This window comes from Melospiza melodia, chromosome 3, assembly GCF_035770615.1.
Source record: "Melospiza melodia melodia isolate bMelMel2 chromosome 3, bMelMel2.pri, whole genome shotgun sequence".
NCBI lineage: Eukaryota > Metazoa > Chordata > Aves > Passeriformes > Passerellidae > Melospiza > Melospiza melodia.
Genome location: NC_086196.1, coordinates 34106418 through 34118852, shown reverse-complemented (window position 1 = coordinate 34118852; position 12435 = coordinate 34106418). Strand labels below are relative to the sequence as shown.

Sequence of the window (12435 nt, the reverse complement as noted above, 5' to 3'; positions counted from 1 at the left end):
GGTCTGTAGGATTTTCAATTTTTGTGCAATCATCACGTTTCCAATATTACGTCATGTTACGGAGCCCAATCCTGCTCCCACTTTGCAGAGTAAGATACCTGCAAAATTTTTTGATTTTTTGTCAACGAAAGAATTTACGAAGCAGATACAGATTACATATGTGCTATGTTTCATCCTTTTAAAACGGAAATATAGAGCCTTGATTAGTACTGAAGGCAGAGGGGGAGTAAAAAGTTAAAAAGACAAGCACTGGGGTAAGGCTGCTATCCCTCCATCCAAGCACACAGTGACAATCTTACTGGTAATGCCTGCTGCCCTTTCAGTTCATTCTCAGTCGACATTAGTAGCAACTCTAATTCCTTTATTCGCTTTTCTTTCTCAGGGTCTTCATCATTATAGTGTCTCTGAAATTAAGAGTTAAGGGAAAAGAAAAGATAAAGGTCTGATAGGATGTAGCAACTCAAATGCTCGTGGTTTGCCGACCTGTGGTTATAACAGCCAAATTAGATTCCAAGATGAAACAAATGTCAATTGTGTTTTGCACCACCAAAGTCTCTGCTGAATTTCAGTATAGACATTTGAAATGGAGAAAGTGAAGGCCATCACACCAGATGTCAACTACTGCATTTAAAATCCACTTCAGAAGGAGCAATTACTAGCCACGTTAGAACTCCCCGACCTTCCCCATTTTCTCTTTTCACCACACTTAATACATTAAAATGTTTCCTTAATGCATGATGTCTGCATTTTAGTTTATCAAACATTTAAGAAATTGACTCTTGAAATAAGGTTCAAGTTATCTACCTGGATAGCTGCAGCAGCTGGCTGAGGTACATTGACAATATTTACATGCAGTGCTACTGGATACGGGATCTGACCAGGAACCTAGGTCAAAAAGCAAAAATTTCTTATTTCCATCATATTATCTGCTTGCATTGCCAATTTGTGTTAAACATACTTTGGTGTTAGGTACTTAATATTTGTAGTCTGTTGAGATGAAATAACAAAAAAAATAAAAATGTTTACAAGAAAAGTAATCATGTTTTTAGGAATATGACTGCAAGCATTAGAGAGGAAGAAAGAAAATTCATATATGAAATATTTACCCTTCCTGAATGAGAAAAGATGAATAATTTATAGACACATTTGTAAGGATTTTCTAAATTGAAGTGAAAAAGCAAAAGATGCAATTTATTATCATCTAAAACTCTACAATGCAACTGTCTGAAGCAGGAGCCTGTTTCATTATTAATCATTAATAGAAAAGAAATCTGATTAAAAACAATACTTGTTCACTTGGTTCTGACAGGCAACCCACAAACAGAATACTACTAAAGAGAATGTGGGAGATTTTGACATGGAACACAGAATTAACCAGATTCAACTGATATTCAAGAAATTTAATATTCCCAACTCTAAGAAATATGTTAACTGCTCCCAAGGCGTTAAACCAGCTGTACCCAGTTCCACCACCTGAATGCCACCAGTTTGAAATGTACTTATTTTCACAAAGTCAAAGAACTCCTCATCTGACACCAAACACATCCAAGTCCACCAAGACGAAGAAAACCCTTCGCGCTGAAGCCAGGCCTGGCTAAGCTGCGCCCACGTGTCCAAGGAGGCAGAAGCAGCACCCCCTCCCCACAGCCACGGGCAGGCACTCACGTTCTGAGGCTCGGGGAGGTGGTAGTAGGGGTAGTCACTGCCCAGCGGCGGCTGGCTGGCCACCGGCAGCTGCGCGGGCGGCGACGCGCTGTGAGCAAAGGCCATCAGGTGGTTGTTCTTCTGAAAGCCAGCAGCTGCTGAGGAGTGGCAGGCTTTGGAGGACTCCTGCAGGTAGCCCTCCTGCTCGACCTTCCGGCGCATGGTGGAGTTCCAGTGGTTCTTGATAGCGTTATCAGTTCTGCAACAGAAATGCAGGCGCTCGAGGAGTTTCAAATACGAGCATTTCCAATGCAGACAGGTCAAATGGGCAGGGAACTGCTGTCTGCATTTCTGTTTAAACCCTGAGCTCTTCTCTGACCTTCCTCCTACCCCCACCACTACAGACGCTACTCCCAACTTCTCAGGAAAGATGCTCAGTATAAAGGTTAGGGAAAATGAAAAACAGGCTACGGTTGTTTACATACTTTTTTAAAGAAATCTCTCATGACTTACATCCTCAAATTGTAAGAAATTACTAATTTCATCTTCACCTCGTTCCAATGAAGTGAGGAGACAACAAAGGCTAACTTCCCTTTGAGGCTATCCTAAAGGAATGCCAACATCATCTTCTTATCTCTTAATATTTCAGTGGAGTCTTATTGTGTCATTGCTGGAAAGAAAGACTGAAGAACAGCTGTGAACAGACTAACTTCCAAGCAATTTTCCAGCTGGTCACCTAGACAGCAACAACAACATGCTGTACATACAAACTCAGTAAACAAAACTGCTGGGATTTTTCTTACATGCAGAAAAACTGAGATTGAAATCCTCACATATGTGTGTCAGGAAAAGCAAACTTAACAACTTTGTGAGATTTTAAGAGTACATTTTAAAACAGCTCTGCTATTTGAAAAACATCACCACTGCATGTTATCATTCAAAGTAGTATCTGTGATGTGTGAAAAATATTTCCAAGGGCTAATTTCTTTCTTGTTATCTTCTAGAAGGTGAAAGCAGCCCTGAATGATTGCTGAAAGGGCTATCATGATCTTAGGCCTTATATTTAGGTCTTGAAGATGTTTTATCAAATAGCAGGAAGAAAAGAAGGAAGAGAAACCTCTCCTTTGCTTACATTATTTGCTTGCCCACATTTTGAGTCACTTTTAATCAAGCAAGTAAGACACAGAATCTTTGAGTTCACATACAAGCTATACAAAAGCTTTCAGTGAGACAAGTATTTCCAGGACCAGAGTTTGAGGAAAAAGTTTCTCCTACTTTACACATGGTTTTTTAACAGGTCAGAATCATCTGGATGATTCAAGAGCAATTACAAAAGTTGAAGAAGCCTTTCTTAAATCATTTTGAATAAACAGACTGGATTTCATGTTGAAGGCATACCCTTAGCTGAATGTAAATTATGTTCCATTTGCAGGCCCTGATCCTTCCCTGTTAAATTAATTTAAATTTTGACAGTCATCACAGGCACAAATAAGACTGCACAGACATTTCGGAAACTCTTATGCTCTTGCTCCACTTACTGGCTTTTTTACCTGTGGCAAACATTAAAAGCCTGAAAAAATAGCACACTGCTGTGTGTACTGACCAACCAGTGAAGTTCCCCACTGAGAAAAAAGCACATTGGTGTGTCACTGGCTTCCCAGGTTTTGATTCCAAATTTTTTTCGATTTATACAGTGCAGCCTGAGGCAACCAAAACAGACTGCTCAGATGTGCAGCTTTTTCCTTTTTTAAGAGCTAAAAGCATATGTCATTACCGTCCAGGCAGCAACTTTGCAATCTCTGCCCATCTGTTTCCCAGCCTCTTGTGTGCCTGGTAAATAATTCTATCTTCCTCTTCTGTCCAGGAGGTTTTCTTCACTTCTGGATTCAAATGGTTGTGCCACCTCTCCCTGCACTGTTTTCCAATCCTTCCCTTCAAATGCTTAGCAATGACAGACCAGCGCTTTGGACCGTATTTCTGCACGAGCTCTATTACCTTCAAAGAAGGACATAAAAACTGCCTGTATTTAATGATGCATGATGAATCAATGACATTTTTTTCTGTGGTGAAGCAATATTTTCGACAACATTTCTCAAAACTGCCAAAGTAAAACTAATAGCAACTAAGGTTCCCCACTTCCCATTCATATTTTTACCCGAAAGGAAAAATCTGGTAATAGTTAAGGCATTTCTAGACTGCAACTCCACATTACAGTGCTGTAAAGCAACAGTAATTTATTTTCATAGCAAACTTAGAAAGCACTACACAAATACAATCTGCCTCTGGCCACAATAATGTTGAGACCACCAAAGTTTCCAGTAGTTTTGCCCCAACACTTGAAATCTGCTCGTAAGGCATTAATCAGACAGAAGGAAAAACTGATTACCTACCCTTTGATCCTCCTCTTTAGTCCAGGGACCTTTGATAAGTTCTGGGTTTAGTACCTTCTGCCATCGGTGCTGGCACTGAACATCTGTCCGATTCTAGAGAAATGTGAAATACACAAAGTGGATAATTCTTTAGAAAAGATGATTTAGAGTGAGAATGCTCTTATTCACATACAGTTGTTTTGATGTATTTCACTACCAACTAAGACTACTAAACATCACAGAGTGATACAGTAAGTCTGAGAAGAAGGTGGTCAACTATCCATTTGCTCACAGAATAGATAAGGTTTCCATCACTTCTGCATTGAGGACTCCATCACCAAAACTACACAAATTTTATCTTCCCCATCTGCACAATATCTGGCATGCTTCCACATGCAGTATTTCAGCAACAGCCAAACACAAAGAAATTTTCTTCAAAATAATACTTCCAATTCACCAAAGTTATTTTTTTTTAGCTGTGCTGAGACATTTTGTTTCATTGTCACATTGACCATCTAGTGTGCAAGTCCCCACCATCCCCCACTTTTCCTTGTTTTTTTCCAACCCTTTCTGAGAAATGAAAGGAAAAATAAATGCAGAGGTTTCCACAGTAATCTAACTGCATTTCTAAGGTCTCAATTTGTGGAAGTTTTATATCTCCCCTGAAAATGTAACTATAAATCAACCACTCCCCTTCCTCTTTATTAAGGAAACCCTTTGATAAAGAATTGCTACTAAGCCTGGAAACAGAAACCAATATCCACTTACAGGAAGGAAATTGGCAATGACTTTCCAGTCTTCTGTGCCATTCTGCTCCACAAGCTTCTTCAGCTTTTCATCCTGAATCATAAACCCCCCCCCCAGAGATAATTAATATTGCAATCTCTTATTATCCAAATGAATTTTTTTCTAATTCATTCTTGTAGCTTCTTATGCATCTACTTCTGCTTTCTGAGTGTAAGGGAGGGTCTGTAGTCTTTGCACGCTTTTAATTCCTAGAGCATACGATTTTTCTACTCCTTTGGATTTTGGTAGGTTCTTTACTGTGCTGCAGGAGAAATACTGACTTCTGTGCAATTCTTTGACTCACAATATACATTCCCATTTTACTCATCAAAGCACTGTAGCTGTTATTCTTGGACTGGATTTACAGGAGGAAATGGGTGTTTAGATGCCAAGCATCAGAATAACCTTGAAATTCAGTAACACTCAGGCACTCAGCTACCTGGCACCTCTGAAAATCACAGCCTTAAGCTTTATATCTCTTGCAAGTAATGGGAGTTCCAGTAACTTGCTCATGGCCTATCCACCTACAATAAATGCACAATAAAACTAACAGCTCCTTTTTGCTCCTGCTCTCTGTGAGGGAGTTTTGTATACCTGTAAATAGCAAAAAATTTGGCCCAATCTTTTTAATGGTAAGGCCAGAAATATAGACCCTAAAGACAAAAGAAACCAGTCTTATGTACTGGGAAAGACCAAGATAGAGTAAAACCAACCAGAAATACCCCAGGAGATAAGAGGAAAAGAGCAGCCCTCTCCTTCCCCAATTAGCACCTCCCAGTATGCTCCCAGTTCATGCAACAGGACAATGGCCTTTGGACCTCATGGCCATCCTTTCCTCCCTGGCCACATCACAACAACATCCACCTTTGCAAGGGCAGACTATGATTTAAAATAAATAAATAAAAAGCTTGCAAGGGGTGACCTGCCACTGTTTTTACATCAATACACATTGTTAGAGAAGAGAAAGTCAAAACACAACTCAAGAACTGTATTAATGTATTCCACAACAAACTCAAACCAGTTAAATGGCCAAAGGAGATCCGTCTGGCACAGGAGTTTGATACCACAATTTCCCCAGAAAGTCAGCACAAGGGTATCACATATAATTCTTGATCTTGAAAAGCAAAATACATCCTGAATACTCAGTTTTGGTACTGCTGGATTTCTGTCCCCTCCAGCTTTTACTTTAGTTCCACTTGGAATCATAACAGTGCAATTAAAGTGCAAAATTCCAGTGGTACAGAAGGACTGCAGCAGTTTTTGCCACAGTGGGTTGCTGCTGCGGGACGCTGCACACAGGCGGGTTCTGGCATAGCAACAGTTTCCAAACAGAAAGAGGAGAGCAGCAACAATGAGGCACTGCTACAGGTGATTTGGAATCTGCTTTGGAACCCCCAACAGGGATTGCACAGAGATTCACACATCACATGCTTTAACACAGACCGTGGTGGAAATTAAAAAGTTGTGTTTACATGTTTTATTTAAAAGGTAAGAACTATGCTCAAAGTTAAATAAAACACTGAATATAGCTAGTGGGTCAAAAAAGTTGTTCTCAGATATGGGACTGTCACTGAGGTAAGTTTGTAGATTAACAATATGGTGAAGAACATGAAGCAATTTGAAGAAGAATGTGATCCATGCTCTCTCTTATCTTTGTACATGCAGGAGAGGAATGAACTTGGATTTACCTCCTCACGAGTCCATCTGGTTTTTCCTAAGTGGCGTTTTCCAGTCTTGGGAAGCAGACCATCATAGTCGTGATCATAGACCTCAACATCTTCTTCATCATCATCACTACTATATATACTGCAAAAGGAAACACAACGAGACAGAGTGGAGCATGAGGACTTGAGCTACTTAATTACAAAACACAACCCCCCCCCCACTACAATCCTTACAAAGGTTACACAGATAAAAGTTTTAAAACTTGCACAACAAGATTTTGTTCTGCATTCTGTTGTTCTAGTATTCTGAACTGGTTCTGCTGTTTTTGGTATCCACAGATACAGGCAAAGGGCTGGCAACCTTCGTGTTACTGTGCATGTTTAGACCTGCTCCTAATGTTAGATCAGTGGTGAATTACACATTTGGCAAACTTTCAACCAATGAAGGTTTCAAATTAAAATACAATGTTTGGGACAATAAAGACAACTAGAGGCTGTGTCCAGTACACGAGTACATGCTTAAGATCTTTAACTCATGCCATACACATTCTGAAAAATATTAGTGTTTTTGTATGTTTAATACAGCAGATTGTTACACTGCTCCAAAATAAAACCGACTGTGTAGCAAAATAAAAAGCTAAACAGTAACCTTGTTTGGGAAAATGTTTATGGGCCCTATATGAGAAGGGACAAGGTTTTACAATAAGTAAAGACAGTAAGTGGCAGCATTAACATGCAATAAGCTCTAATATAAAATATGCCCTCCATTTATGGGTTTGGACAGATAAGGACTGAAGACAAGTTTGTTTAATCCTGCAACCAACAAATGAATGACTGAGCCTTTCTGTAGTCTCCATTTCTGTAAGTTTATTACCTCTAGTCTATTTCTAAATCCCTCATACTGTTTTTGAAATACTCTGCTCACCTAATTCATGACTAAGGGATTTCCCCAGAGGCTATCTATGGGTAAAAAGGACTCCATGACTCTTTTCACAAACAGCACCTTCTCTACCTAGCTAAGTAAATCTAAAAGAGTGTTTTGCAACAAGACATGCCTTTCTGGCGGACAGTATCTTACTTCTAACTTTTAAGGTATGTGCAGCAGTTCTGATACTTCAGCTAAGAGCTGCAAGCCACGAGTGTTAGAAAGGGGTCAGTGTCATTAAGATTCAAACTGTGATATATCTGATGGTCTGGCATGCTGTGGTATGTTTAAAGTATGACTAAGACATTAAAATAAAGTTATTTTGTAATAAAATTAACAGGCGCTGTTTATGCTGTTAACCTGCTTTCAGGAGATTACTTTCAATTAATTTGCAGTGCGGCACGGTTACTGTTTGTCAAGATGCAAACACCTCCGAAAGGCAAGCTGCTGAACATACATTCTTTAAAAGCACTGGGCTAATCACACCCTACATCTTCCACCCTGTTTTCTGGCCTGTGCCATGAAAGAGCATGCTTACATGCTACATGTAAAAAGTTTTCCACAGCCTGCTGCGGTGTGTGTGGCCATCCTGCAGCCTCTGCCGGGTGCCCCTGTCGCACCCACCCAGCTCATCGCGCCCCCCGCGCCGCAGTCCGGCAGCCCAGCCATTCACTCCCTATTCCCCAGACCCCATAAGCACTGGGAGTAAGCCCCGATGGAAGCTCCCGCTCCGCACGCACCCCTCGCTGGCAGCTGGAGCCTCCCGTGCTTGAGCAGAAGCTCCCACGCTCCAGCTGCCACACGCGCGGCTCCGTCCCCAGCCGCCGCTCAGAGCAGATTCACTTTTCTCAGTGACACACAGAGACAGCTGCGTCGCTGCCCATATGCCAAAGGAAGTTTTGTGGCACAGTTTCCAAGTATCGTTTTGAAAATGAGTTTTCCGTAGACGGCAAGCAGCAGGTACGCATCCATCGGCGGCGCTTCCTGCGCCGCAGGGAAACGCCGCTCTGCAACAGCAGCACAGCACCAGCGGCCAACACGTTTAAGGACTTCAGTGCGGGGCCAGTTCTGTAACAGGGTTATTTAAATGACTGGGGCCTCGCTGGCACCGCAGAACCGAGCAAACTTCACTGTACTACCTGCGTTCTCCAGCAGGAGAAAAGTGCCCGGGGATTCCGGGACTTTTTTCGGTAGTTTCTTCAGTCAACCTGGCACTCAGCAATGCTCTGAAACTTTATTTTGCACCTCCGGCCGCAGCCCTGAAGCGTCCCTGCAGGCGGCTCGGCACGGCACGGCGCTCCGCCCGGCCGGGACAGCGGGAGTCCCCCGGCCGCCCATCAGCGCTGCGCTGCTCGCCAAGACAAGCGGCTTGTGCAACGATACACGGGGGAAAAGGCAAAAAGAAAAAAAGGGGAGAGGTAAAAAAAAAAAAGGTAAAGCAAAAAAAAAAAAAAAAAAGGAGGTGTAGAGGAAACGACTCGCTGCTGTTACCGTGATTGAAGGAATTCGGGCACCAGCCCCGCGGGGCAGAGCCCGCGCCCGCTCCCGCCGGCGCCCGCTGGATGAGGCGGACCCGGCACCGAGCGGCCCCGGCCTCCAGCCCCGAGCGCGGCCGTGTCCCGGCGGGAGGCGCCCGCGAGGCAGCGGTAGCTGTCCCTGTCTTTCGGGAGACACGGGCCGGGTGATTCACCGCCAGCCCTAGCGACAGCCCGGCTCTGACACTCAAAAGTACAGCCCGGCGCTCGCCCAGCAGCTCTCACCGCCTCCTCCCGCACCGCAAGCCCCTCTTCCTTAGAAAGAGCCCACCAAGACCCCTGTCCCTCCGGACGGGGCTGGCTCCCGGGAAGCGACAGGCAGCGCTGCGACCTTCTCCCCTGTCACAGCCAGCCAAAGGGGAGGGAGGAGGAGAGGATGCCGGGCGGCAAAGAGAAAAAAGCCTCCACGTGTCCGACCCGCCGTCCCCGGCTAATTAGACAACAACCCCGCTCTGTGCGCCCGCGCGGCAGCGGGGCCACGAACGCGGCCACGCGGCGCTGCCGCCCCGTCCGGTCCGGTGCCTCCGGGGCACCGCCGCCTCCGGGGCACCGCGGCCCCGGACCCCGGCGCGGCGTGGCAGGGATCGCCGTGGCCCGGGTGCGCGGCAGGCGGGCGGGCGCGGTGACAGCTCCGGCCGAGCGCTCCGTCGGAGCCGCAGCCCCCCGCCCGCGCTGCCGCGCTCCGGCGTGTGCCGAGCGGCGTGTACCGGGAAAAAACTAAGCCCCGCAGGCCAGAGTCGCGCTTCCAAAGGCGAAAGGGCCGCACGAATAAAGGAAACAAAAAGTCGAGGGAGCGAACCGAGTCCCCGCACCCGCCGCCCACCTGTCGCCTCACCCGGCCGGGAATGAATGAATGAATGGGACGGGACGCGCTACCTGCCGCCGCCGAGCCCGCCAGACATTGTCCCGCCTTGCGACTGCGGGGCGCGCAGCTCCCTCGGGCTCAGCGCCGGCTCCCGCGGGCGGCGAGCACCGGCCCCCCGCCGGCGTGCAGCGCGGGGCCCGAGCGCCCCGGCACCGGCGGCTCCGCGGCGCGTCCCGCCGGGCTGCAGCTCCCCCGGCGCCTCCGGAGGAGGAGAGCGCCCCGGCACCGGGGGCGGAGTACACCAGGTGCGCGGAGGACGGGGGGCTGCCCGCCCGTCCGCCGGCAGAGCCGGGTGCACGCTGCCGCTTTCCCCCTCTCCCGTCCCGCGCCCCGTGTGACAGGCGCGGAGCGCAGCCGGCCGTCCCCCGCCCGCAGACAGCGGGTTACCTGTGCCGGGGTCTCCGGGACATCCTCGCACCGGCCGCTGGGGGAGGAGGACGGGGGAGACAGAGCCCGCGCCCGCCGCCGCGCCCTGCTGCCGGGCTGCGCCTGGGCGCTCTGCCGCCGCGCACGGGAGTGCCGAGGAGCCGCGGGAGGAGGAGGAGGAAACAGGTTGAGATTAAAGAGTAAACTCTGTAAACAGAGATGCCATCAAACAAAGGGCCCTTGGACACTCCCCCTCCCGCCAAATCTGGCGCCCCTGCAGTGCGCAGGCGCCTGGCGGGCCCGTGCCGCGGCGGCGGGGCGCGGGGCGGGCGGACCGGGGCCGCGCGCCCCACGGGGCCCTCGCGCCCCGCCCATCCCGCGCGGCAGCGGCGGGAGCCGCTCGCGCCAGCGCCGCCGCCGCTCCCGCCCCGCGCGCCCCCGACGGCGCGGCCGCAGGCCCCCCGCGCCCGCACCCCGCGGCTGTCGCCGATGGAGCTGTCGGGACCGGGGCAGCCCCTCTCCCCCGGGCACGGCGGGTGGGGAAGGCGAGTCTCCCGTGGGGCGAGAACTCTCGGGCGAGACCCCGCGACCACCCCCGGGCCCCGCAGGTGCCTCCCGCCGACGGGGGGAGGGTGGGCCTTGGCGGGTGCACCTGCTCCGTTCCCTGCGTGGCGTGCGGGCTGCAGCCCTGGGGGCGAACGAGCCCCGCTGGCGATAGAAAGGGAACTCGGAGGGGCCCGGGGCTGCCCGGTGCTTGGCTGCGGTTGCCTGGCCGCGGGGGATTTCTGCTATAGTTCCCCTTGCTGCTTGCTGCCCGGCGTGGATGCTGCCTGCGCCGCGGCGGCGGGAGGGGCGGCGGGTCTCCGATGAGCTCCAGAGAACACGTTTTTTGATACAGAAATGAGTCAGGACGTGAAAAATGGCGAAACATGCAAAGTTCCCAGGCTGCGCTGCTGCTTGAAAAATCATGGCTTTGCAGCGGTTTCGGCGCACTCGCCCTTTCCTCAAAGGCCCGCGGCTCATCAATGAGCTGCCGACGGGGCGGGCCGGGCCGGGCCGGGGCGGGGCCCGGGGCCGCTCCCGAGCCCGCGGCGCCGCTGCCGGAGCGCCGCAGTGTACTGCGAGCCGGGGCCGGGCACCGGGCACAGCCCGCGGGCAGCCCCGCCCCGCCCCGCCGCGGCGCTCCGCTCCCGGGGGCTCCCCGTAACGCGCGACACCGGCTCGGCAGTGCGGGGATGGACACGCACCGGGGCTGACTCCCCCAGCGCACGCATCCCTTCTTGGGATCAACCCCGGGCTCAATTAGCCGGAGGGTGCGCGTCGTGCCTGTTTTGCCCTGCCCGAGCCTCCGGTAGGAGGTGCCGTGCTTACCGGCCTCTGCACACCTGTACAATGGGTCTGCTGCACCGGGACCAGCGTGAGTGCCGAGTGAAGGGGCTCTGGACAGTGCCGTGTCTGCAAAGCATTCCTCTGCGAAGGAGTGTGCATGGGGGGTTAACACTAGTCTGGGAAACTGAAGACTAATTCAGCTCTTATTTCTATAAAATGCATTTTGGCATCAGCTGAGAACAAGGCTGCTCATATCCAGTGGATTTTTAAGTTGTTTTGTAGTTTGGGTTTTTTCCCCCCAGTAAATATGTATTTGGGCAATGAAGGAAATCAGGAGGCCGGAGAAAATACAGAAAGATGTCTTAGTGTCCAGAGTGTTGCGAGGTGTTTGGGATATTACTGTTGCAAAATCAAAACTGATAATAAGCCACGGGAATGTACATTTTGTGTGTGTAAAATGCTCCTGAACTTTTTACCGAAAGTTATTTCGAGTTTTCTGAGTACTGCTCGAACAGTGGGTATTGCTTACATGCACAGAAGGCCAAGAGCTGGGCCTGTCATCAGTGCAGCTGTAAGGATGTGACAGAATTCACTGGATCTACTGTTAAGGGTATGTGCTACTGTTCTGTGACTGAAAATGCCTGTTTCACTGAAGCATGGTCATTTTGCCTCCTGTATCCCAGAGAGGTACAAACAAAACTGTGCAAGATTATCTCTTCCTTCTTCAGCAGGAAACACTTTCCCTTATTGATTTTTGCAAATATTTCAGTGTTAACTGAGATAAATCCAACATCTTCCCAATTTGGATGTAAATTTGCTGAATAAATGCAAAGAATGTCTATTATTGCTCTCAAGAGAGTTGTTAATATGCACAATTTTCTTTTGACAGCCTTTGTTTTGCAAGGCTACATTTCTTTTCCAGTGACTCTGAAGAAACACTTTTTTTTAATCC

At 48.7% G+C, this 12435-nt stretch overlaps 1 protein-coding gene across 3 annotated transcripts in view; it reads right to left on the bottom strand.

The window, feature by feature from the left end:
• Positions 1-10267, bottom strand: part of MYB (MYB proto-oncogene, transcription factor) — a 28030-nt gene extending 17763 nt beyond the window's left edge. Inside the window, exons 1-8 of one of the 3 annotated variants that reach the window (XM_063153444.1) lie at positions 10176-10267; positions 6488-6605; positions 4782-4853; positions 4035-4127; positions 3419-3639; positions 1666-1903; positions 805-885; positions 300-404 (exon numbers count right to left, since the gene is read on the bottom strand). In XM_063153444.1, coding sequence (XP_063009514.1) covers positions 300-404; positions 805-885; positions 1666-1903; positions 3419-3639; positions 4035-4127; positions 4782-4853; positions 6488-6605; positions 10176-10198 — 951 coding nt within the window. In that variant the 5' untranslated portion in view covers positions 10199-10267. The remainder of the gene's footprint in view (positions 1-299; positions 405-804; positions 886-1665; positions 1904-3418; positions 3640-4034; positions 4128-4781; positions 4854-6487; positions 6606-10175) is intronic. The other 2 variants (XM_063153445.1, XM_063153442.1) reach the window with 2 other exon arrangements.
• Positions 10268-12435: the final 2168 nt, after the last annotated feature.